Consider the following 27763-nt stretch of genomic DNA (forward strand, 5'->3'; position numbering starts at 1 on the left):
TGGGCTCAGGGACGATCCCTGGGGAACGCCCTGTCCCAATCCTATGTCTCTAGAGTAGTGATCACCCTGGCGGACTTGGAAGCTTCTCCCAGTCAGGAAGGATTGGATCCATTGGAGTGCAGCTTCAGATATTCCTCCGTTATTCAGACACTGTAGCAAGTTGGCGTGAGCTACAGTGTCGAATGCTGCACTCAGGTCCGCCTCTCTGGCGTACTTCAGGAAGAGACTCATGACCTGGCTTTTCAATGGAGACATGGCATCCTCAGCTCACATATACCCCCAGGGGTGACAGTGCTGCTCTATAAAAATATCGATTGATTGATAAATCCGGGTCACCAATATTTTTCAAAACAATAAGAATTAGGTTCCCTTAAGGAACTGCCAATTTTTGGTATGACATAAGAACATTCTTGGGTAGCTCATATTATAGCCTGTCAGTACCAATATGGGACTATCCAAGGACTCAGGAGTGTTTTATTGATACGCTGTGAAGCCCTATCAGAAGAGAGGTGAGCAAAACCTAGTGAGACTTGCTATGTGAAGGGAAAACGCTGTCGTGGGAGTAAAGGGGGGAAGAACATCTGGCCATTTCTCATAGTTCTAGTACATTCAGATAATTCAGTGGGTAAAGTGACGAGTGGAGGCTCGTGCTGAGATATTCTGATAGAAGAGGGTCTGCGAGACACCCAACCCAAAAAAAAGAAAGTCTCCATGTGGTACTGGAATATGTTGTCGGCTGCAGATGGAGGATGAAGCCGCAGTATGGAATATGGGAGCAAGACTTGCCTAACCAGGCGATGGAGGAGATATGGCAAGTATCTTAGAAATTGTTGTATGCTACAGTGAAATCTGCTCCATGAGGAAGGAACCATATTGTCACTCTTTATAGGTGTTATAAGAGAGCGCGGATGTGCAAGATGTGGGCTGAAGGGGGTCAAGGATGTGCACATGTTTTGGAATGTTCAGGTTTGATCACTTTTAGGTAAGAGTTGGGCAAGGTATTATATTCCATAATTAATAGTGGCCTGCAGGTAAGACCCATTTTGATATTATTCAGAACAGATAAAGGTCGTTCGGTTGGGAAGGCCCTCAGAAAAAAGTGAAGACTGCTATTATTCTACCTGGTCTTGTTGGCCAGCAGGGAAAGAAGCAAAATATGGATACAAGGGATGCCTCTGTTAGTAAAAAAAATGGCTGATAGCTGTTGATTACATATGCAGGCTGGATAAAGCGACTTATGCTAAAAAACTGAGCTTCTTTGGGAACCTTACGAACTTTGGCAGAAGACAAGATAGGGGGAAGTAGTCTGATGATTATACCAATACTCTCTGGACATGTAATGACTGTTGCCTAAGGCCTGCGAGTGAGCAAACTGGGTTCATAAACAAAAAAATGTGTCATTTGTGTGCTCCCTGAGACTGTTACTCACACCAACTATTGCAAACATGCTCTGTGTTACATCATTGCCTGCTCTTCATTTAGGGCTTTCTTAACTTGTTTCATACTGGATTTGGATGCTACTCAGAATTTGGGTGTCACATGTGATTTGCTTATTCTACGCTAGTCCTAAGGGATTCTAATTCCACCTGGGTGTTAGGTATGAGCTGTTCTACGCCCTATGTTCTGTCTTGTTTCATACCTGGATGAGACAATCTATACCAGAGGTTTCCTTTAATTTGTTACATACTGCATCTAGGTACTTCTGGGAATTATTTCATTCTGCATCTACAGGCAGCTTATACATTAGTTTGTTTTATCGTGTTGGCACATGCACATATTAAATGTTGTATTTTGCCACTCTGCATCATGGTGTAGCCTGTGAATAATTATACAGCACTTTAGGGTGCTATCGTACAGAACTTCCGTGCTACTTTACATCGGATTATTATCTGTAATTGTTTTCATTTTGCATCTGGGTGCTGTGCTGAACTCTCTTTTCTGCTTATGGGTGATGCTGTTAATCTTCTGTGCTACTACTTTAAAGCTGTGCTGTATGAAGCAAGGTGCTGCTTCTAAATTTCTCCATACTAAAATTTGATAACTCTGTGCTTCTCTTCATCAGTGTGGAAGCTAAAACATTTATGAACTCAGTTACTAATCTGCGCATGGGTACTGAATGTGAAATGTTACATTCTGCACTTGGAAGGCACCTTTGAATAAATACTCTGTACGAAACTGGTTGCAACTTTGAATCAGTGTCTTACTTATGGACTGTCTTTTCCGCAGCTGAAAGTAACTCGGTGTTACTCTGCATCTGGGTACAATGTGGCTATTGCTTTTTTGGCACCTGACTGCTGTGGGAAGTTAGTGTGCATATGGGTCCTGCTGAACATTCTTTCTTTCAGTGTCTGGGAATTTCCTTGTCACCCTCTTGGTTCTCTTGGATGTTAATTAGTTCCACTTTTTAGTATTGTACAGTACAATTTCTCGTCTGCAACCTGAATCACGCAGCATGACTACCTTTGAGAAGCCTTAGTCTGTTTTTAGTGCCTCTTTATCCAACTGACTAACAACACCTGCTTTTCGATCTCAAGAATAAGGATTTTGGAGGCATTTGGCTGGTGCACACTAATGGTGTCCTTTGGATAATGCACATAGAGGAAACACATGGGGTTACCAGCACCATCTCTGCTATATGCTCCACATATACCGCCTTCCTGTGCTATCATGCTCCCTACCTATCCTTCCTCTGTCCTATTCACACTTCTACTATTCTCACCAATCACCCACCCAACCTCTCGATTAACATCTCTCACACTCCCAATTGCATATACAAAGCTAACCATATATTTGTTAGCTTTAATCCTCCGCACCATCTAAAACAAACCAGTATAACTATGCCTATTCTTCATCCCAGTTATATTGCAACACCACCCTAGCTCACACCTAATTCTAGCTTCCTGTTCACCCCTCTCTTCCCGATTGCTCCCACTTCAATCCTACTTGCAGCCCCCAATTACTTCCAATTTCCCTCTTCTTCCACCTCAATACTATAGCCTTTCTTCCCTCACCCCTCTCCTGTTTTCACCTCATGCTAACTTTTTTCAACTTACAATATCCCCTCCTCATCCACCACTCCTGCCCACCCAGGTCCTAACTCTTTTTCCTTCCATTTTATGTAGCCTCGTAAACGCCGGATCCATCAGAAAGAACTACCACTCAACCTTCAATGGCACAATCTTAACTCCATACATGACAACTAATTCACTATGAAGATTATGGCTCTCAAAACTAAGAACCAGGGGCTAGATGTAGGTAAATCTTATTTACCGATTCCTAAATACCGAATTTTATCGATTCGGTATTTATGAATCGGTAAATAAGATGTAGGTAAAAATTCGGTAATTTTGACTGAATCGGTAGGATTCGGTATTTACCGATTCGGTAATTACCGAATCGGTATTTGCCATTGATTCCTATGGGCCTTGAAGCCCATAGGAATCAATAGCAAATACCGATTCGGTAATTATGGATCAAATGTACGTATCAAATGCCGCACTTAGATCAAGGAGGATCACGGCCACTGATCCCCCTTGATCCAAGATCTTTCTGGTTTCCTCAATGACTGCCAGCAGAGCGGTCTCCGTCCCGTGTCTGGGGCATCTAGCAGCTGGTTATTCTCGAGATAGTCAACCAGATGGTTATTGATGTGTTTCTCGAGAATCTTGCTCACCCAGGGGAGCAGAGAGATTGGACGATAACTGCTGAAGTCACTAGGGTCCAGACTAGGTTTTTTTAGCAAAGCACAGACCATGGCCCGTTTCCAAGCAGGAAGAACGGTACTAGTAATGACGGAGGCATTCAGGAGGTTCGTGATGGTGGGGAACACGGCCCGAGCTGCCAGCATCAAGGCTTCTGGGGGTGCTGAATCCCTTGGCGACCCAGATTTTACCTGGCGGGCTGTAGAGTCCAATGAATTGGAATCTAACAATGGGAAATGGTCAAGGGTTATCGACACTTGGGCTATGGTATCCCCCAGGCTTGTCTGTCCCTGAACTGAGAGTTCTGGTGCGCTGGAGGGAGGTCGTTACCACACGGGGTCGGTTTTTTGGTAAGGGGACGTCGCCACTCACGGTTTGTTGCACGTCGAGTTCTTCGACATCCGACTCGTCCCCTTCCGACCCCGACTGATCCTCATGATCCTCTTCTTCATCAAGTTGCTGGTCTCCGAACAGCTCCGGGATCGCCTCCGACTGCATTCTGGAAACCTCGTGTCTTCGAGCTCGACGATTTCTAATCGTCGACTTGGAGTAGAATGCTGCGCAGGCTTCGCAGTCCCTGGATTCATGTTCAGGCGATGGGCAGAGGTTGCACACCTCGTGTAGGTCCTTGTGTGGGAACTTAGCACCACACGTTGGACATTTCTTGAATGGAGTTCTTTCCATGGACTCCGGGCTTGACTACGTCGAGAAAGGCCTCCTGTTCGTCGACGTAGATCAAAGTTTTTTCTTCGATGTTGGAGTCGAAACGCGCCGGAATGGAAATGAAATCGCGTTCGATAACAATACCCTTCGAATTGGAAAGGGAATACGCGCCGATAAGTCACTTCTTTTTGAAGTCGATCTGGAGCGTCTCAATCCTCATCCGAACCCGATGGCGGAAAAAAACAATCTAAGGATGGAGCCGATGCCCATGCGCACTACCAACCAAAGGAGGAGTCACCAAGATACAAAAGACTCTCCAAGAGAAAAACAAAGTGCAATCATCCGAGCCCAACACCAGATGGCGATCTATTCATAATGTACCATCTGCAGCCCATATGCCTCGAACATTTGGTTAACTTTATGATGGAAATAGTCTGCCAAGTCATCGCATTGAGCTATGGTTTTGCCCGGGGAGGAGAGTTTAGTGACACTTTTCACTATTTGAAAAATTTCCTTGGCTCGCAGGATTTTATCCTAAAATTAGGTAGACTGGGCGGATTTAACCCCGGTCTTATAGGATTTGATTGCCTCTCTGTATTGGATTTTCTCCTCCAGAGAGTATCCCAAACGCCACCGTCTTTCTAATTTCCTACAGTGGCGTTTCTTTTCCCTAAGGGCCTCCGTATACCAAGGGGCGGTTTTTTGAGAGCGTTGCGGAGTAAGTTTACGCAGGGGAAGGGTGGCCTCCAGGGTTTGTGTAATCCAATCTTCATATTCCTGATTGGCCACACATGGGTCCCCATTGTGAGAAGGCTGGGCAATAGCAAGTCTATTAGACCAGGAATCAACTGATAGTCGGGACCAGATTCTTGCCTTTCTTACAGTGACGCTAGGCAGAAGTGGCTTATAAGTAGTCCAAGTAAAAGGCACTACTAGATGGTCGGACCAGGGGATGGCCATTGGTAACCCCACCGCCAACTCTGCACAGTTGCTAAATACTGGGTCCAGTAGGTGACCCTTAATGTGGGTGGGCGCCTCAACTCATTGACTTAGCTGTAGTGCTGCTAGATCGTCTATCAGCGCCACGGCGATATGATCCAGGGTAGCGTCAAAATGAAAATTCAGATCGCCTAATACTGTATAATTCGAGGTAGTTGTGACCCGGTTGGCTACAACAGATGGAAGAAGTTTATGAAACTGTTTAGAGGGTACCGGGGGCGGTATACAATAACACCTGAAAAACATTTGTTAGGTGAGAATTCTACGCTGAATCCTAGGCTCTCGCATTCTGGAATTGGTTCAGAGGTTACTCTGCAGTGATACTGATTTTTATATATAATAGCTAGACCTCCTCCTCTCCCTTCAGAGCGGTCTTGCCGAGTAATTTGATAGCCTGAGGGAAGGGCTGTCACAATGTCTGGGTCTGAGTCTTTCGTAAGCCAGGTTTCTGTGAGGAATACTGCATCTGGCAAACGTTCTTCAAGCAAAAGAGCCAGTTCCATCCTATGCTTGGGTACGGATCTACAGTTTAACATAAACATGTTATAGTCGCGTTTTGAGTCACACAGTTGTATGGGTTTAAGAGTCTGTTGACACCCTGGGCAGATCACAGGTAGATCTGTCGCCTGGTAGGAATGTGAACAGCCTTTCATTTCCACGGACCCTATGCTCAGGAGGGCTTCTGCACTGTACTGCCAGTTATTTGGTGTCTGAGATATAGGGGGAGTGGCCCTAGGCCCGGTCCCGGTGCGGACGGTCGGAAACGGGCTTGCCTTTGGCGCGCCGCCGGCGAGCCCGCTGCGCGGACGTGAAGTCATCATCTTTTTATCCATTGTGGAGGAGGGTGGGAGGCGTCCTACAACTGGAGCGCTACCCTGTCCTCCCACCAAGATGGCGGCCACCCTATGTGCCTCCCGGTGTCAGCACCTCAGTCGGCTGCGCCGGGAGTATAGTCGGATGTAGGGAGCCTCGGTGCGACGTAAGTCTCACACCCAGAGGTCCGCAATGTATGGTAAATAAGGGGAGAAGTAAGCAAATTCTGAAAACTAGTGATGAATGACCCTTAAGTATACTGGGAGGGCAGGAGGCGTCCTACAACTGGAGCGCTACCCTGTCCTCCCACCAAGATGGCGGCCACCCTCTTTGCCTCCTGGTGTCAGCACCTCAGTCGGCTGCGCCGGTAGAATAATCGGATGTAGGGAGCCTCGGTGCGACGTAAGTCTCTCACTGAGAGGTCCGCAATGTATGGTAAATAAAAACGGCCAATTAAAATATTTACAAGGTTAAGAACAATTTTACCAATAAATTTCAGCGCAAAACGGGAGGGATAGAGTGAAGAGCCCCCGGCTTCCGCCTCAGGGGAGAAGTAAACAAATTCTCACACCTGTGCCATGTGGCACACATACATGCCCTAAGGGCATGTATGTGTGTCACATGGCACACAAGCCTGAATCAGGGGTGCAACAGGGTGTCAAAGTGACACCCTGTCCCCCTTGTCAATTCGGCAATTTTACCGAATCGGTAAAGGCCCATAGGAATCAATGGCAATTACCGAATCGGTAAATACCGATTCGGTAAGTATCGAATTTTAAAGATTCGGTAAATAATTCGGTAAAAATACCTACATTGCATTTACCGATTAGTAAATACCGAATCGGTAAAATTCGGTATTTATGAATCGGTAAATGCCATTTACCTACATCTAGCCCTTCGTTATTTACCACCCAATGATATTAGGTGGTAAATAACGAATTCTAAAGGCCCTGTAGCACTGTTTAAAGTGCTACCTACATAAGAAATTACAGATTCGGTAATTTTACCGATCAGTAATTTTACTGTATCTGTAAAATTTACTGAATCAGTAAATTTACCGTTTCGGTAATTTTACCGATTCGGTAAAATAACTGATTCTATAAATGTACCGAATCTGTATGTTTTTCTACCCCTACATACCAATGTCCAAATACCGGTCGGAAACGGCCGAAAATCGGTATTTTCGTCCGTTTCCGATCGGTATTTGGACACCTACATCTGGCACTGTTTAAAGTGCTACCTACATAAGAAATTACAGATTCGGTAACTTTACCGATCAGTAATTTTACTGTATCTGTAAAATTTACTGAATCAGTAAATTTACCGTTTCGGTAATTTTACCGATTCGGTAAAATAACTGATTCTATAAATGTACCGAATCTGTATGTTTTTCTACCCCTACATACCAATGTCCAAATACCGGTCGGAAACGGCCGAAAATCGGTATTTTCGTCCGTTTCCGATCGGTATTTGGACACCTACATCTGGCCCCAGATGCTGAAGCACAAAAGCAAGAATAACTATCCAACTAACTCTATTAACTTACTTCCTAAGACACTGATCAGGAAAGTCAAGAAAACAATCTATTATGCATGCCTTGGTCATTCAGGCCAACTCCCCTTCCAGGCAGCTCTTGATGATCCACTCACAATTTCACATCTGAGCATCATGCTCCATAAAAATGGCACCTTTCCAACCTAGTGATATCTTTAGAAGTGTAAGTCACAGGGAACTTGAGATCTGCATAAATGTGCCAAAGGGACCCCCATTTAAAAGTAGTGTTTGCTCTTTTCCTATTCATATACCTCACTGGACTTATAGTGTACTGCTCAAAAGAAGAGGAATAAAACATGAGGAGTCACTTATCTTCTTTGGGTCAGGGTTAGAACCCGGAGAATACCTTCTTCTGGAAAAATTAAAACAGTAGTCCCTGCAATATACATCCCACTGGGAGGGAGGATACTATGTTGGTGTTAGCATTTAGCATTATGGTTATGTTTGTGCTCAGAAGTAGCACAATGCTAATCTATCCTATGGAGCTATGGAAAAAGAATCTCTTGTGGTTGTGTCTACCTACACCACAGTGCTGGGAAGTACACCACATGCAAAAGAGAAACAACATTTCAAAGTAAATGCTCATAGTCTCCTCACCAATCATGCCATTTACCACAGCTTTACATGATCTTAAATCCGTGCTTCTAGGAATGTCAATGAATCACCATGGTAACCAATAAGAGAGCATGAAAAGTGATCATTGGGAAATCAGGCAACTTCCTCATTTACCCCAGTTCTACCTCGCTCTGAATGACATGCACAGTGTGTTGGATGCTTCCCTCAACAGAAGCCTGTTCACCAAACCGGAAGGAGAAACAAAAAGGAAAATGGTGCTAAGTGAGTCGTATTGTTTAGAATTGCCAAAGTACAGATGCACAGAGACTCAGGCTAGGCAAAAGCACAGTGCTCTCTGCCACATTTACTGCTATACACAATTTAAAATCTCACTGTGCTAGAAGATAGAGTTGATCAGAAAGTTCAAAGATACCCAGGTAATGCACAGGGGCAACTTATTCTCCACAGTGGAGCATGAGACAGCCTGAAGAAAAAGAAGAGGACCTTCAACCCTGAAAAACCTTCAGATTCTAAAGGCTCTTCCACCTAAGCACAGCAGCTCCAAGATTTTGTAAACCATCAAATCTGGTTACAAACTTAAAGTACGTACGAACAAACACATACTGTCCCTCTCCAGCTAGAACTCTGCCTTTTGTAGTCAAGTGAACTGTGTCAACCAATTAAATGTAAATGTCAGCATTTGTAAAGCCCACAGCTACCTCCGGAGAGGTGTACCGGCGCTTTGGGCCGTCGGGAAGATTAAGCAAGCTATTGCCCAGGAATCACATGGTGCTGGTGGGCTAACCTGCCGCTGGAGCTAGTGATCGAACCGTGAACCCTGTGGTCTGGAATGAGGAACCTTGGCCGCTGCACCACACCTCTTCCACCCACAAGAAAACATATCTGAGTGGATGAAGATATTTATACCGTATAGATAGGATAATTTTAAAAAAATTAACGCTTACACACTAATGGAACTGCATGGGTTGTGAGCTGACACTCCTTCACAGTTGCAATGTGACAAAAAAGTGGGACAATGTTGTCATCACTGCGGTCGCAAGAGAGGGTCAGAAGGGAATTCAAGCTATATACAGGCAGAGTACACTGAATTACACCATGCTTTGGCTCAGAAAAACTTCTGAGACAATATGTGCAGCAAGAGTACTGCTACATGTCTCACCTGAACGACGTTTGCAAGGCTTGCGATTGTTTTTAGGGCCGTTCTGATGACTCTTGCCTGTTGACATGGATGTCAGTATTATTCCATTCCCAATCTTCTTTGGTGAAAGCTGCAGACCTGTGGAAACTAGGGCTGGTTTATGTAGCGATGAGGCTGATGCGGTGGATGAAGAAGCTGATGAGGAGTTGACGTCAGTTTTGGACCCAGAGTTACATTTTAAATTGGGTCTGCCTGCCTTCTCCAGATTAGGAATTTTTTCTAAACTGACAACAGGAACTCTGCAAGACAAACAAACAAAATCCTTATTTTTTCATTAACAGAGACAGCAATAGTGTATTGCAACAACATTTTGCAGGGAGATATAAAAATAGTGTCCTGGCAAGTGACAGTATTGAATATAGGGTAGTATGAAATTACACCTATATTTTTCTCTTTAGAATTTCCTCCTTCCATTTTTTCTCAAACCAGTTTTACAAGTACTAATTTCGCTAGTCACTGATAAAAGCCACTAGTGTCCCAGGTATGTAAACAACTGTTATAAGTGAAACAGCTTCTAAACTTTCCTGAGACTTGCTGCTGTTGCGTAGGTGCTTGTAAATTCCAAACATGACACAGGACTTTGTATTTAAGACCTGTTACATTTATCCTGTATTAGGATGTGAATCATTCAGGCTCCCTGATAGTCCTGAATGAGTTCAAGATAGACTTTTTTAAACCTAGGGCCACATGCCACTAGACCCATGACTATTTTACCATACTTCTTCAAACCTTTAAAAAGACAGTTGCGATACAGCTACAAGCAGACCTGCATAGCCATCACTGGCTACAAGTCATTCAGTCAGATTACATACATTTATAGGTACAAGACTGCTGGGCTGTGACACACTTTTACAGCATTAATTAACACACACCACGCCCGCCAAACAACACAAAATACCATAACACTCAACAAGAATAACACGAGCTCTCACCACATACTATGCCTACCACTACACCATGCATTACAAATTCCAACAACACTCAAGACAAATTTACACCATAAAACACAAGGCACCACTCTGCAACACACCATAGGAATCCTGCATATGCCTTCATACTGTGCCATCCAACAGACACCACACAGATCACACCATTACTGTACTACACAAGACACTATTATGTCATATCGGATAACAGCACGCCTTGCCTGTCACCAAGCCCCCTCACATGAATATCCAGAAACACAATCACTATTATGCAAATGGAAAAATTGGGGACATGGAGAGACAAAAACAACGGCAACAGAGACACAGGGATATGGTGAATCTGATTCAGTAACACTAGGCAAATAAACTACAAAAGAATTTCAAAACAAGGGAAGAAACAAGTTACTTACCTGTAACTTTAGTTCTCCAGTATTGGTAACTTTCATAGATTCCCATAGCTTGTATCATTCCCCGTGGTCGGAATGGGAGCCTCGGTAATAAAATATATATATATATATATATATATATATATATATATATATATATATATATATATATATATATATATATATATATATATATATATATATATATATATACACACACACCTAGGTAGATAAACCAAAAGAGGTACAAAAGAGGAACAATTAGGCCTAGGCCTTATACTTTTTTGTAGCCTATAGGTGTCCTTTTGTAAAAAGACCCAAATATAGAGCACCAACCAATCAGATCAGCCTCACCCTCTGGAACCTTCCTGAGAAAGCTCAGAGCCTCAGATTTTCATAGCCGTTGTATAGCCCTAATGACATATGCCAAAAAGGGTGAGCTTTCCCAGGGGAGGTGGGTGGGCGCATGGGAATCTATGAAAGTTACCAATACTGGAGAACTAAAGTTACAGGTAAGTAACTTGTTTCTTACTCCAGTATTGGAACTTTCATAGATTCCCGTGGCTTGTATCAGAATAGATAGCAGTTAGCATGCTTAGCACATTTCGTGTATAAAGTCTCAATAACCTCACATAATATGTCATGAATTCACCATAATATCATAAGACAGTTAAACAACAGTATAACTAACGAAATGTGAAAGAAAAGGAAGGAGGGTAGGAAGGAAAGCTCACCGCTCACTGGAAGAGATTTCTCAGGACCGCTTGACCAACAGCCGCATCTCCTTTAGCAGAGGAGTCCAAGCAGTAGTGCCTTGTGAAGGAATGAGTACTGCTCCAGGTGGCTGCTCTGCAGATGTCCTTAATCGATAATCCTGCAAACAGCGCCGTTGAAGATGAGATAGATCTCGTGGAGTGTGCTTTAACCTGTCCTTCCAGGGGCTTCCCCGCCGCCTGGTGGCAGAAACGGATTGCACTAGATATCCATCTGGAGATCCCTTGCTTTGATAACGGAAACCCCTTTCGAGGGGCCCCAAAGGCCACAAACAGCTGAGGTGATTTCCTAAACCCAGCCGTGCGTTGAAGATAGAATTTTAGACATCTCTGGACGTCTAGAGAATGAAGTGCTCTTTCGGCCGGAGTGGAAGGCCGAGGAAAAAATAAATTCAGAACAACCGGTTCATTCAGATGAAAGTCCGTAGGAACCTTAGGCATAAACTTAGGATTCATTCTAAAGAGCAAGGTATCATTCTTGAACTGTAGGAAGGGTTCTTTGATGGTCAGAGCCTGTAGTTCTCCCACCCTCCTCGCGGAGGTAAGAGCGAGGAGAAGAGCTACCTTCCATGACAAGAATTTCAAGTCAGTCTTATGGATTAGTTCAAATGGGGGCCTCATTAGTTGGGCCAGGACCACGTTTAGATGCCATACAGGAGGTGGAGGCCGGATTGGTGGAAACACTCTATTCAGTCCTTTCAAGAATTGCTTAATGACTCTTGTCGACAAATGAGAAGGACCCAACCTTGTCCTTCTGTATCTGGAGATTGCCGCCAAGTGGACTTTGATGGAAGAATGGGCAAGACCTGCATGAGCCAATGACAGGATATATGGCAAGAGTTGATGCGGAGCAGACGAAAAGGGGTGCACTCCTTCTAGCTGACACCATACATAGAAACGTTTCTACTTTGCTCTATAAGTCTAATTCATGCTAGGAGCTCGTGCCTAAACCAAGATGTTTCTGCATTCGTCAGAAATGTCTAAATCTCGGAACTCTCTGCGCTCAGGAGCCATGCTGCCAATTGAAGCGAGTTCGAGTTCGGGTTCGGGTGGAGAACCTGGCCGTTGGACATTGACAGAAGGGATTGGCTGGATCGGAGATGCATGGGATGGTCTTGAGACAGAAGGAGGAGTTCCGTGAACCAAAACTGGTGAGCCCAGGCGGGAGCTATCAGAATCATTTTGCATCGGTCCATCTTGAGTTTCCTGAGGACTCGAGGAATCAGGGGAAACGGAGGAAAGGCGTAAACAAATGCGCCGGACCAAGACATCAAAAGCGCATTCCCCAGCGATCCCCGATGGTGTTCCCTGCTTGCATAATACCGGCATTTCTTGTTTGCCGGCGTGGCGAACAGGTTGATCGCTGGTGTCCCTCTGCGGGCGAAGATCTCCTTGACCACTGAATCGTCCAATTCCCATTCGTGAGAAATCGCTCTTAGGCGGCTTAGAGTATCCGCCTTTGTGTTGTTTACACCTGGCAGATGCTCTGCCACAAGCGTGATGTTCTGTAAAATGGCCCATTCCCACAGCAGCTGAGCCTCTTTGGACAGCTGTGACGATCTTGTGACTTGTGTTTGTTGACATAGTGCATAGCTGTGGTGTTGTCCGTACGCACTAGGATGGATGAGTTTGTTATCTTCGGGAGGAAAGCCAACAGAGCCAACCGAATGGCTCTCAGCTCCAGAACATTTATATGAAGACGACGTTCCACTGGTGTCCAATGCCCACTGACTTGGAGATCTTGCATGACCGCTCCCCATTATTGAAGGGAGGCATCTGTTGTAATGATGCGAGGAGCCGGAGGCATTCTGAAACTGAGACCCACCGAGAGGTGAGATCTTTTTATCCACCAGGCAGCCGCCTGCTTCATTTGTAGGGTGACCGTGACCTTGTCGTTGAATGAACCGTCCACTTGCCTCCACTGAAGGTCTAGTTGCTCTTGTAAGGGACGCATTTGCAGCCTGCAATGCGGAATCAATTGAATACAAGATGAAATCAACTCTAAAAGAGACTTGTACATCCTGACTGACACTGAATGCTTCTTTCACAGTCGACTGGCCGAAGAAATGAGTCTTGCTTGTCTTTCTTCTGATGGGAAGGCTTTGCAAGCCTGCGCGTCGATAAGAGCGCCCAGGAATTTCGCCGAATTGGCTGGACGAAGGACCGATTTCTTCCTGTTGAGCTGGAAGCCTTGTTGATCGAACAGACGCAAACATGTCTCTACTGCTCCTGCGGCCGCTTGGTAACTTGGTGCCTTCAGCAGCCAGTCGTCCAAGTACGGGAAGACTTCTAGCGACTGCCTTCTCAGAAAAGCTGCCACCGGGGCCAGCACCTTTGTGAATATCCGCGGCGCTGATGTTAACCCAAACGGGAGCACCATGAATTGGAAGTGACTCTTGCCCACTGTGAAGCAAAGGAAACGTCTGTGAGCTGGGTGGATCGGGATACGGAAGTAGGCATCTTCTAGGTCTAACGTAGCCATAAAGTCGCCTGGATTCAGGAGGCCCCAGATGTCCTGGAGTGAGATCATCCGAAATTAAAGTTTCACGAGATAGGTGTTGAGCTCCCTTAAGTCTAGGATCGGACGCCACTTGTCCTTTGTTTTGCGAATCAGGAAAAACCTGGAATAGAAGCCTTCGCCTCTTTGCGATAGAGGGACACGTTGGATCGCCCCTTTGTGAAGCATTTGTTGAACTTCCAATTGCAGAAGGCTTAGGTGTTTCGTATTGATGGCGTGGGGAGTTCTGTGCGGTGGAAAATCCTGGAACTCTAATGTGTGACCCTGACGTATGATGTTCAATACCCACTGATCCGATGTTACCTGTTCCCAGCTGTTCAGATGTTGAGAGATCCTGCCGCCCACTGGTGACACATTGGGCGGAGGACAAGTCGGCAGAGTCAGGAGGCCGCTATTGACGCTTGGAGGCGTCCCTGCCTTGACGACCTTGTCGCCCACGTGAGTTTTGGCGAGAGAAAGATTGCGATTGTCGCTGATAGTACTGATTACCGTACTGAGGCCTGTACGATTGCGATTGCTGAGAATAGCGTTGTTGTTGGTAACCACTTCTTGTCGCTGTGAAGCCTCTTCCTCTTGCCCCACGGAAAGGTGTCTTCCTATATTGCAGAATGCCCAGGGACCGAGCCGTCTCCGTGTCCTTCTTTATTCCCTGTAGAGTATAATCAACATGTTTCCCAAACAGCATGTCTCCGTCAAAGGGTAAGTCCAGGATTTTATTCTGGACTTCAGGATGAAACCAAGTAGCTCGCAACCAACCCTGCCGTCTAAGAACAGCTGCTCCACCTAGAGCGCGGAAAGCGGTGGTAGCGATGTCCATCGCGCAGTCTATTATTTCCGATGAGGAGCGTTGTTCCTCCTCCAGGAGTTTCTGGGCCTCAGCCTTAGTATCGTCAGGGAGCTGGTCCAGGTATGGCGAGACGTCACTCCACATCTGACGGTCGTACCGTGCTAGGATTGCTAGGGCATTGGAAGCCCTAACTAGCAAACTAGCAATAGACGAAAAAAGCTTCCCTGCGTTATCTAATCGTCTTCCTTCCCTGTCCGGTGGAGCTGTTAGAGGAGCGGATGGATTGCGTGACTTTCGTTGAGCTGCTTGCGATATCACCAAATCCGGTCTTGGTTGACCAATAAAGCAAGCTGGACTGTTATGCGGCGCCTTATATTTCTTCTCCAAGCGCGGGAGGACCGGAATGACCGTAGCCGGCGCCTGCATCACTTTCTTTCCCTTTTCCCATATGTGGTCCACGAGGTGAATGGAACGGACAGCCTTGCGATATGACTCCTTGAAATCATATAGAAAACAATCCGTGGAAGTTGAAGGCATGGCGAGTTTAAAACGTGCCGTGGCCCTATCCATCAGGTTGTGAAAACCTCCCACGTCCACCGGAGGCAAGTCTATTGGATCCGGTATTGGGGATGCCGGATCCGGAATAACGTATTGATCCCATTCAACATCAGGATCTGGAGCCTGATTTTCTCCCTCATCATCCTCTGAAGTGTCAACACGGGTAGGCTCTATCTGCGGAGGAACCTCTACAGCCTCCTCTACATGCGGGGGCGGTGAAGAGCAAGTAGCAGACAATTGTGGTTGCTCCTGCGCCTGCCCTTGCACTGGACGCGACGCCTGCCTGCTGCAAAATTCTTCCAACATAGCTCGTAAGTCCGTAAGCAGTAATCGGCATTGAGACCATACCCTGCTGATCCGGGACTTCCTGGTATGCTACACGATCCTGCTGCTGCTGTTGTTGCTGATGATAAAAATATTCATTCTCTGGCTCAGAGTCATGAAATTTGAGGTGCAATTGTGATGGACTATACGCATCCCCAAAGCCACCATCTTCCTCAACCGAGTACTCTTCCTCGTCAAACAATAAGGCCGGAGGCAACGGAGTTACCTTCCTCGGCAAAGTCATATCCGGTGTAATACGCCTTTTCCTAGAGTACTCAGCCCTCACCAACGTCGACGCTTCCATCGTCGACGGTGGCGTCGTCGAGGTCGTCGACGGCAGAATTGGCATTGTCGCCGTCGAATTCATCGTCGACGGGATTGTCATCGTCAACGGGATTGTCTTCATCGACGGGATTGACATCGTCGACGGGATTGTTGTCGTCGTCGACGTTGTCGTCGACGCTGTTGTTGTTGACGTCTTCGTCGACAGTGTTGTTCTCGTCGTCGACGACGGTGTTACCTTCGTCGACGGGAGCTTCTTCTTCGTCGATGGCAAAGGGGATGACGTCGTCGGTGGTAAATTCGACGACGATGTCGTTGACGATGTCTTTGATCCTTTACTCTTGCCAGCTGAAGAAGCCTCCACAGCTGGCTTCTTGAAAGATTTAGAACCTTCAGCCTAATGGGATGGCCCAGCCAAGCCATCATCTTTCTTTGACTTTGGTACCTGAGGTACCCGCCTCTCCCTCTCCTTTTCATCTCCGTGAGGAGATTCGCCAGTCCCAGGCTTGCCAGACCTGTCAGAGGTCCCACGCACATGCTTCGAGGGGGGTTCCGAAGAAATTGAAGCAGATGACCTACCCCGCTTCTGTGACCTTTTAGAAGAAATAGATGAAGCAGCATCCTCTTCATCACTAGAAATAACCCTATCTCTCGTCTTCATCTTCTGTAACCAAGTCAGCAGACGCTCCTCGCGGTCACGTAGGGTCTTAGTCGAAAAGGTCCTGCAGATCTTACAATCTGCCACCTTATGATCTGGGTATAAGCAATATATACAGTCCTTGTGCTTTTCCTTAGCAAAAAGTCGTTTTTTAGAACATGTGGCACAAGGCCTGAACCGGCTTTTCTTCTCCTTGTCAACCATCAAATAAAGTTGACAAATCCTTTCAAGATTTAGAAGAAACAGTACCTCAAGCAGAAAACTAGAGCAGAGCTCTATGGAGACTCCCTATCACCAACATGCGGTAGAAAATCTGAGGCTCTGAGCTTTCTCAGGAAGGTTCCAGAGGGTGAGGCTGATCTGATTGGTTGGTGCTCTACATTTGGGTCTTTTTACAAAAGGACACCTATAGGCTACAAAAAAGTATAAGGCCTAGGCCTAATTTTTCCTCTTTTGTACCTCTTTTGGTTTATCTACCTAGGTGTGTGTGTATATATATATATATATATATATATATATATTTATTACCGAGGCTCCCATTCCGACGACAGGGAATGATACAAGCTATGGGAATCTATGAAAGTTCCAATACTGGAGTAATAACAAAAATTGTGACGCAGTCTTGCAAAGTTAAGTACAAGTAGACAGGAATCAAGATGTCAATGGTAAATCAGCTCTTACTGAACTACAGTAGAAGCCAAACATCACAGAGAAGTCCAGGTGAACAACAAAGAAATTATGAAGATTTGGACAAACACCACATAGCATGTATTTGTATATGGTATTTGTATTGGCAGAGGATGTGAGGAAGGGAACAATGTCCACCACCCATATAGAGTCCCAGTACTACTCTAAACACAATAGGATGCGCTAAATGTGTCAATAAGTTCTTACTTGCCTGTTTACTCTCTACCACAAAGTGTGTACATTCCATCAGCTTACACTGAAAAGATGTGCTCTTTGACTGACATAATAGTCTATCTGGGCAATACAGTAGCAGATAATGAAGGTGCAATTGTGTTGGTTATGAGTGACTTTGATACCACAAATTCACATTTCCAGGTCCTTTCAGGGTTCTAGGGACTTACAAAAGGAAAGGGGTGGCATCTGATCTTTACAATAAGCTTTCTGAAAAAGTCAGTTAAACTTGTAGCTTCAGCAGCCTGTGTCGTGTTTCATCTGTTGTGCCTGCAATTTTACAAGGTCAATTGGTTGTGCAAGCGTATTAGTACTGTTGATTTGATGTGCCTTCCTAATCTAGGTAATAGGCCTCGGCCCTTATGTATCATGAAAATGCAAATAAAATTTGTTATGAAAAAAAAACTTGTAACTTCAGCCTATATAGCAGCAGATGCAGAAGTACCAACATCACTCTTTGGTATGTTTCTGTTCTTCACAATATCGGTAAAGCCTAACGTTTGTGGATTTACTGGCATACCAGTCTCTTATGGGTCCATCCACTATGCCTAACTCTCTCAATTAGATCAAAATATAGAGGTATTTCAATCACTTATCCCGGCTGTCCCTCTTTTATATCTGCATCAAAGATTTTTCCACGGCTGGTGCTTGGTTGCTCCATTGATGCCCTTGTCTTGGTGCACACACAAACCTCCCTCTTCTACCAATCCTGGCACCTTTCATGGCCACCTATCAATCCCATGCATGCACAGCTGTGGGACACCCTACGGGGGCACATTATCCATTGGTTGATCAATCTCATGTTCACACTGCATAGGGCTCTTTGCTATATCCAGGTCTTGACCCCTCTTCCAAGCTCAGTACTTAGTCTCTGTGACATGCTTACCTCTCCATACCTCTAACATGATCAGGTCTACACCCCTCAATGATGATAAGCTCAAGGTGCGTCTGACATGCTTAACTCTTAGTGCTTCTAGTATCCTCAGAACTTATTGTCTCGGGAATCCCTGGAGTGCTCAGCTTTTGTTCCCCTGGCATGCATAGCTCTAGGTCTCTCGGGCACATTCTGCTTTTGGCTTTTAGCACCTCTGACTGGCTCCACTACTGGTCCCTGTGACAGGCTTAGCCAATGACCCTACTAGCGTGTTCAACTCTTGGCTTCTCTGGAATGCTTGGTTCTTTTTACCTCTCTCGTGCTCATCTCAATGTCCCTCTGGCAGACTCAGCTATCAACCACCCTGGCATGTTCTGCTCGTGGCCCCACTCTAGTGCTCTGATCTTTACCACTCACTCATGCTCAGGTCTTACCCCCCTCTGTCAGGCTAAGCTCTTGACCACAGTGAAAGGCTCAGTTCTTGTTGCCTATGGCATGTTCAGCACATTGTCCCCATGCCATGTAAAGCCACTAGCCCCCCTTGAATAGTTAGCATTTGGTCCCTCTTGGAGGATCAGTTTTGTTTACCTCTTATCTCTTCAGGTCTTGGCCATCCATGCATGTTCAGCTCTTGCTCCTTTGAGCTCATTCTCAACTCTTGGCCAATCTGGCATGCTCACATTTTAGTCTTGCTGCCATGTTCAGCTCTTTGTCCCTGGCAGACTCATCTCCTGGTACCTCTAGTATGATCAGCTTTTGACTGCTTTGAGGTGTTAAGTTCTATGCCACTTTTGCATACTCAGATCTTGGTCTGCCTGCCATGTGCATATCTTGAACTCTCTGGCATGTTGAACACTCAATCCATCTGATAAACTCAGCTTTCAGCCAGACTCGAGTCTGGTTGATTCCTTTTTGTCCCCTGCACCTTCACCCTATCAATCTCTTTCCACTAAACTGTCCATTCCTGCCCTTTTTGACTAGGTGTTGGGAAACAGAAATACTCTCTTAAGGTACAAACTAGAATATCTCTTTGTCTGTCCTCAACTGTTACCACCTGTTCTTTAACATCTTCACTTCTTGTCTCATTTAGGGTATCTGCTGAAACAATACACATGTTTTTTAGGATTTTATCTCCAATGCAAACAACAAAATAACAGGCATTTCCAGTAAGACTGATAACTGTTAAAATAAACATTGGGAAAACCAATAGGTCTGGCAATGGCTGCTGGCCTACTGGGTTTCCAACAGCCTTTTTGTGTTTGTGAATGCTTTTAGTATGAAATGGCCATGTGTATGCACGCAAGCGTTGTCTAAAAGCTGTATGCCTATATGTTGTATGTAAAAGCACACATTGTACTGTTAGTTCCTGACCCAAAAGAGGACCATTTATTTTGTGGTGTGCACACTGTGCAAGGGCAGAGGGCCGTCACTGACAGTCAAGTAAGTCAATGGAAGCAGTGGGCTGACTCTGTGCCCCATGTTGTATGCTCTGGTGGGTGGAAGCAAAATGGGAAAGTACAAGGTGAATAACACTACAACAGACCAATGGATGAAGAGAGCCAGTGCATAATTTGAACCAGTGGTTTCCGGTGCTGAGCACCGGCACTTAATTTTTGACACCGGCACTGAAACAGCGCCACCATGTGGCAGACTACCTTAATTTAGATATCCGTTTTTCACACAAAATGCCAACCCACTTTTTTTGGTTAGCTCTTAGTTATAAGCAACACATCAACCTTAGTTAGATATGTTAGGTATATTTATTTTTACCTTTTCTTTCAAATCTTTTTTCGAAAAATTCTTAGATTATATGTCAGAGAGAGAACACAACAAATATAACATATATGTACATCAACTTAAACACAACATTTACCAAGAAAAGAAAACATCATTACATCAAAATACATTCACTATACACAACAAAGCATCTATATCTAATTCAGACTGTTCCAAAAGGCAAGTCACAATTTCTAGCCTCATTAACCATCAGTGATTCGGAATATCAGGAACAGTAGTAGACAAAGTCACAGTTAAAAAGGAGATATCACGACACATTAATTCTACGAGTCAGTGATTATTGGTATTGTTAAGTTTTTTATCTCCTTTCTTGCCGACGCGTTTCGAACTCCATACAGCAGTTATGGGTTCTCCTCAGGGCCTTGTCACTTCTATCTGCATGTGTGTAAGGGAAAAAAAGAACACTGTTTCAGTGTCGATTCCCAGGGCCTCATTTTATTATTCCCCTTCTAATCTCCTACATTTAAAGTCCATGTTACCTTAATTGTAGCCGTGGTTATCCTATGTCTGGTTCTGGGTCTTTTGAGCTGCAGTCTAAAGGACATTAAAAAATCCCATTTAGAGCCAAACTCAATACTCACCCTACGGTCACTTCTTGCAAAAACACTGCAGGACGTACCTTAAACTGTCTTTTAGGTCCGTGTATGGGCGTCTCCCTATGGCACGGTGATGCTTTTTGACCTGGGGGGGGCAAGGAGGGGGTTACTACTAGTGGGCTCATGTCACATCTCAGCCATGTAAGGTGGATTGTTGTAACATTCCTACCTCGTTTGGTGCACCGCGGGCTTCGGGAGCGACTCACTCCATGATCAACTTTTTGCACACGGTCCTCCGGACTCTGGTTGAGTGTACCGCGTAATTACTCTCGTGTTGTCCTCCGGTATCATACACTGTTTGAAAGATAGACCGGAGTGCGTATTAGTTCCCCATTACATGGACCAGTCCTACGTGCACAGCTCAAACCCTCTTACGGCTCACCTTGCTCTGTACAGCTTGCTTTCACTAATGCTTCGTTCACTGTGGAGGGCGGCGGCCAGGTTGCCTGGTTACTTATGACGGTCTCATGACCGTAGGATTTCTGGGATTTGTAGTTTATTAGTTGAGAGTACGCGAATACCTGTGGACTAGCCCTACACGTTTCGGCAACATAGCTGTTCCACTTGGCCTCCCCAATACTGTACCCTTCAGTCAAGGGGGACTATCAAACCCCCGTGGAGCCCCACACAATTCTTCCACTACAATCTAGACACCTCAGAGAGAGTGTTTAATCCGTTTTGCGTACTATTAAATTTCAGAATCAGGTATGCCTCTTTTCTAAGGAGTGTGTCTTCAATGTCAATCGGACCTTTGTTACCTGTTGGCACAATTGTGCACAATACAGTCCATTTAAAGTCCATTTCACTGTGGTTAGAATCCAAGAAATGTTGGACCATTGGAGCGCTCACGACCCTCTTTTTGATTCTTGACCTATGCTGGGTGATCCGGCTGTTAACCTGTTGTGTCGTTTTACCTATGTACATCTTCTGGCAGGCACAAATGATGGCATAGACCACGTTTCGTGTCTTGCAATTCGAGAAACTGATGTTTTTGCATTTTACTCCCCTGTGTTCAAACTCAGACCTTTCAATTGTGGAATCACACGATATGCAATTTCCACACTTGCGGTGCCCTTCAATTGGCTTCATGCCCCATATTGAGAGTAGATCACTTTTTGGCTTGGGAGTTAGTACATCCGCTCTAATTACACTTTGGCCGATGCTCTTATTTTTCTTGTAGGCGAACAACGGTCGCGGAAACGAGCATTCAAGTTCCTCTAACAGGTGCCAGTTTTTCAAGACCATTTGTCTTACTCTGTGTGTGTCTGGTCCAAAAGTTGTCACACATACTAACCTGTCCATGTCTTGTTTCACCTTTCTCTCAAGTAAGCACTCCCGAGGGGTGTGGTGTGCCCTCTTCTTAGAATTACTTAGCAGTTTTTTGGGATACCCTCGATTCTTCATCTCTTCGCAAAACCTGGTTGCGTGTTTCTCATATTCAGTTACTTCCGAACAATTCCTTCGAATCCGAAGCAATTGCCCGTACGGCAGGTTATCCCTCAGGCTTCTGGGGTGTGCACTTCGATGGTGAAGGATCGTATTTTTGTCCGTCTTTTTTTCGAAAAAGGGAAGACTTCAACTCCCCATTCGTGCACTTTATTTCAAGGTCTAGAAATAAGGGAACACGCACACAGCAGCTGGTGGCCGTGCGGCGCGGGGGTGTCCTAGAGCTAGGTCACACTCACCTGCGCCGCACGGTCGCCATATATGGCCAAGTGCGCGGGGGGCGGAGCAGCTGGGAGGCGGGAGTGGGGAGGGTACAGAAGGCAAAATGGGCGGGGTTATCGGCGGTGGCGGGAACCGGGGAGCGGGGAGGGGGGACGAAGGGGCTAAGGCACAAGCACAAACAGAAGGCAAAAAAGCAGGTTACAGGGAGACAGGCTACAAAAAACACTAAATAACTCCCATACACGGACCTAAAAGACAGTTTAAGGTACGTCCTGCAGTGTTTTTGCAAGAAGTGACCGTAGGGCGAGTATTGAGTTTGGCTCTAAATGGGATTTTTTAATGTCCTTTAGACTGCAGCTTAAAGACCCAGAACCAGACATAGGGTAACCACGGCTACAATTAAGGTAACATGGACTTTAAATGTAGGAGATTAGAAGCGGAATAATAAAATGAGGCCCTGGGAATCGACACTGAAACAGTGTTCTTTTTTTCCCTTACACACATGCAGATAGAAGTGACAAGGCCCTGAGGAGAACCCATAACTGCTGTGTGGAGTTCGAAACGCGTCTGCAAGAAAGGAGATAAAAACTTAACAATACCAATAATCACTGACTCGTAGAATTAATGTGTCGTGATATCTCCTTTTTAACTGTGACTTTGTCTACTACTGTTCCTGATATTCCGAATCACTGATGGTTAATGAGGCTAGAAATTGTGACTTGCCTTTTGGAACAGTCTGAATTAGATATAGATGCTTTGTTGTGTATAGTGAATGTATTTTGATGTAATGATGTTTTCTTTTCTTGGTAAATGTTGTGTTTAAGTTGATGTACATATATGTTATATTTGTTGTGTTCTCTCTCTGACATATAATCTAAGAACTTTTCGAAAAAAGATTTGAAAGAAAAGGTAAAAATAAATATACCTAACATATCTAACTAAGGTTGATGTGTTGCTTATAACTAAGAGCTAACCAAAAAAAGTGGGGTGGCATTTTGTGTGAAAAACGTATATATAAGGTCCAGCCTTTCCCACAGCCCAAGGACCTAACTCCTTTACACTAAAAAATTAATTTAGATATCAGCACAACAACATCTGTTTATTAATTCATTACACATTAAAAATGACTAATACCTGCGGCACAAGCCGTTCTTATAGCTTTGGGGGGTCTAGAATAGTCTGACCTGTCACACTGCTAAGTGTGTGGTGGTTAGTGTGGGTGCTGGTACTGTTATTGGCCGCGCTGGTAGGAGCAATGGGTGGTGAAAGCTGCAGTGGCCTTCTGACGAGAGCCCTGGCACCTATTATTTTACGAATTAATCACTGAAGAGGGCTAATTGAAAGCCCTCATAAGAATCTACAGGATATATATTTTTACTAAAACAAAAAGTCTTCTAGGGGTCTCACTGGTACAACGGCTCGCTACAGTATTTGCTGAAGCTCTATACAAGCAACACCTTCCTCCCTCGATGCGCTAAGCTCATCTGGTCTCTCTGTTAAAGCCAGGCAGAGATCCGGAAGAGCTAGGTTCTTATCGACCCCTGGCTCAACCCCATACCGATTACAAAGTTCTCGCAAAGGTTCTGGCCGACAGACTTGCGCAGGCAGATCAAAATGGCTTTGTGCCAGCACGCAACACCTCCCTAAATCTACGTTGTTTCTTCCGTGTAGCAACCTATGCAGTGTCGAAGTGGCCAAGAGCAGGATGCCTTGTGCTAGACCTCGAAAAGGCTTTTGACTTGCTGGAGTGGCTTTACTTGGTTGCAGTACTCACAAAATTTGACCTAGGCCCGGACTTCATCCACATGGTGCGTCTTCTTTACACTGACCCCACAGTGCGAGTCAAAATTGGCCCGTACATCTCAGACTCCCTCCCAGTCTGGAGAGGCACACGTCAGGGGTGTCTCCTGTCCCCACTCCTATTCGAAATTGTGATGGAGCCGTCAGGGGAGGCACTGCGCGCCCAGCTGGCAGACGGGGTGCCCCTGGGAGACGCTACCCATCAGGTATCACTCTATGCAGATGACCTCCTCATTTACCATTAAGATATCCCCTGTGTTCCTGTTCGGCTAGCTCAACTGCTCGAGGAGTTTGCTGAGCTTTAAGGGCTAAAAGTGAATATCGGTAAATTAAGCCTCTCCCCCTTTAAAGAGGGACTTTGCTACCCGGGACTGGCCATGGGCGGCACGCTGGTGCGGTGGGCACCTGATACATTCCGCTATCTGGGTATTCACATTCACCGCCAGCCACAAGACTTACATGACGACAATCTAGGCAGAGCAGTCACATCTATTAGATCGCAGATGCTCTTCTGGAGCACACTGCCATTGGCCGTGACAGGCAGGGTGGCGCTCACCAAAATGATGGTCCTTCCCTGGCTCCTATACTATTTTACAAACCTGCCCCCATATGTCCCTGCCTCCTTCTTCACTGGCTTGGAGAGACAACTCAGAGACTTCATCTAGGGTAACGCCAGACACAGACTGGCGCTGAATAAGTTATATCTGATGACAGACCAGGGTGGGCTGGTGGTCCCCTGTCTCGAGTATTATTACCTAGCTTCTCAATTGCTATGGATAGCACGCTGGCTTTCCGATCGCAACCGTGCAGACACAGCAACCACACTGCCGCCCCACTCCCTGGAACGCATAATCCGGTTGTCCTACTCTGGGGCGTGCAAACGACCACTGGAGTCTCTACAACTCGCAGTAGCTTACAAATGTTTCCGTAGGATTTTGCATCTAACACGCAGTGTTGCTCCCTATGCACCAAATAAACAAAACTGGGTCTGGACGCCTACCCCAGCAAGGCTAAGCCAGATATATGTAATAAACAACACAAATGCCAATACTGGACTTTACTCTTTGAATTTTCTCAAAGACCATAAGAACAAAACATACCGGTCTGTTTACTATAACGTCACTAGTTTATTGCTTTATTTCTTTCACTAGTTCATATTTTGTTTTTGTAAACATTTTTTGTCATCAGAAACATTTTTTGTGCATATACAAACAATACAATTAGATACAATCTGTTATCAAGACATACACTCTCTATATATATTTACAACTCATCCATACCAAACTTTTTGGCCAATACATTCAACCTGCATTCATACAAACCCATACATACCAAAAAATAAATAAAGTGTGGCTCTATGTCAACAGAAACGTTTTACTCATACAGTTTGTGTCCTAATTTACAAATTAATGCAACAGTGTTACAGAAATACGTTCAGTTGTAACCAAATGTCATATTCTCCTAGCATAGTCCTTCTAATCCTTATTATTGACACTAGGCCAGCTAAGGTCGACGCGTTTCGAACTCCCTGATTACGGGGTTCTCCTCAGGACCAAACAATTCTTAATCCTAGTGGGGTAAATGGCCCTTTGGGTGGGTCGTGTAGTGTAGTCACAATGTTCTTGCTCAGGCTGTATTATGTAGTCACATGAACTCTTTATTCACGATGAGGCAAACTCGGGGTGCCCGGTGATAGACGCGGTGAGCCAAAACCGGGTTTAACACTTGCTGTTCGGCGGTCGTTTTCAAAGCGGTCATTAATCCACGGTCTCTTCTCCATTAGAAATTCCACTTGAACATATTTCTGTAACACTGTTGCATTAATTTGTGAATTAGGACACATAAACTGTATGAGTAAAACGTTTTGTTGACATAGGGCCGCACTTTATTTATTTTTTGGTATGTATGGGTTTGTATGAATGCAGGTTGAATGTATTGGCCAAAAAGTTCGGTATGGATGAGTTGTAAATATATATAGAGAGTGTATGTCTTGATAACAGATTGTATCTAATTGTATTGTTTGTATATGCACAAAAAATGTTTCTGATGACAAAAATAAAAAAAAATAAAAAATATGAACTAGTGAAAAATAAATCAATAAACTAGTGACGTTATAGTAAATAGACCGGTATGTTTTGTTCATATGGTCTTTGAGAAAATTCAAAGAGTAAAGTCCAGTATTGGCATTTGTGTTGTTTATTACATATATCTGGCTTAGCCTTGCTGGGGTGTGCTCCCTATGCACCGGCGGGGTCCCTAGAGGGTGCCCCCAGTGGACAATCAGTATTTACACAGTGCACACTCAGGGACTGGCACGATAAGGGTATCCACACTCTAGGGGATCTAAATCGAGAGGGGGTACTCACGCCCTATGAGGTCCTAGTGGAGGAGGAGGAGTTTCCACCTGGGCAATTCCTTATACACCGCGCACTGGTAGCCTCCCTCACAGTGCAATGGGGAGATATGTCATCGGAACTATCCACACACCTCACAATACAGTACCTACATGTTATGGGGCGAGGCAGGCACCTGACACGCTGGTTTGCAGCCTCACTCCGCACGCATGAGGCAATCAACCTAAACACACTACGCCACAAGTGGGAGGAAGATCTAGGTAGCCAACTCACTGACAAAAAATGGGCTGGAGTGCTTGAGAGCCCCACACACATCCCCAGAAATATGCGCTTCCGGCAGATACAGCTCTACATTATTCACAGGGTGTACCTCACACCTGCGAAAGTCGATCAGTATTTTACCCCAGCGATGTAACGTGGCCGTGGTGTGAGGAGAATGGGGCTGACCTGCTGCACATGTTCTGGACCTCCCCCCGTGGGGGAGAGTACTGGAAAGCTGTGGCAGATAAGCTATATGAGTGCACAGATAGGGAGCTGCCATTCACCTGGCCTGCATACTTGCTACATAACTTTCACAAAACCGCCCGCACAAAGGTCACGTCCAGGTTCATAGATCTGGGGATGATAGTGGCTAAATGCCTGATTAGTAGAAGATGGAAAGCGCCAGATATCCCACATATACAGGCCTCGTGTCACTCCATGCTCGCCTGGGCCAGAGCAGAGAGCCTTGCTATCGAACGTGAGGAAACGTTAGATTACATACGGTCCTCATTGCTATGTATTGGAACACAATCTACCTTACTTTTCAACATAGCCCAGATGCGCCGTCCGCGGACACATCTGCCACGCCAGTACACAACAACACTTAGCCTTGTTCAGGCAACAACACAGAAGCGAGCAGCACGCCTACCCTTAGCAGGTGCGCACAACACGCCCATGAAACCTAGTCGCCACATGCCTTAGGCAAGGGGTAACAGTCAGATACTGTTCAATACACAGGCTTATGAGTCACGATATACATAGAAGGGGAAGTTCATGGG

The 27763-nt window shown here is 45.3% G+C and overlaps 1 protein-coding gene across 3 annotated transcripts in view; it reads right to left on the reverse strand.

Moving 5' to 3' along the window:
• ATXN7L1 (ataxin 7 like 1) overlaps positions 1–27763 on the reverse strand; it is a 423903-nt gene that overhangs the window by 196588 nt on the left and 199552 nt on the right. For all 3 annotated transcript variants that reach the window (XM_086967089.1, XM_086967079.1, XM_086967084.1), the window contains exon 3: positions 9466–9743. In XM_086967089.1, coding sequence (XP_086823215.1) covers positions 9466–9743 — 278 coding nt within the window. The remainder of the gene's footprint in view (positions 1–9465; positions 9744–27763) is intronic.

Source organism: Lissotriton vulgaris, chromosome 1_1 (genome assembly GCF_964263255.1).
Source record: "Lissotriton vulgaris chromosome 1_1, aLisVul1.2, whole genome shotgun sequence".
NCBI lineage: Eukaryota > Metazoa > Chordata > Amphibia > Caudata > Salamandridae > Lissotriton > Lissotriton vulgaris.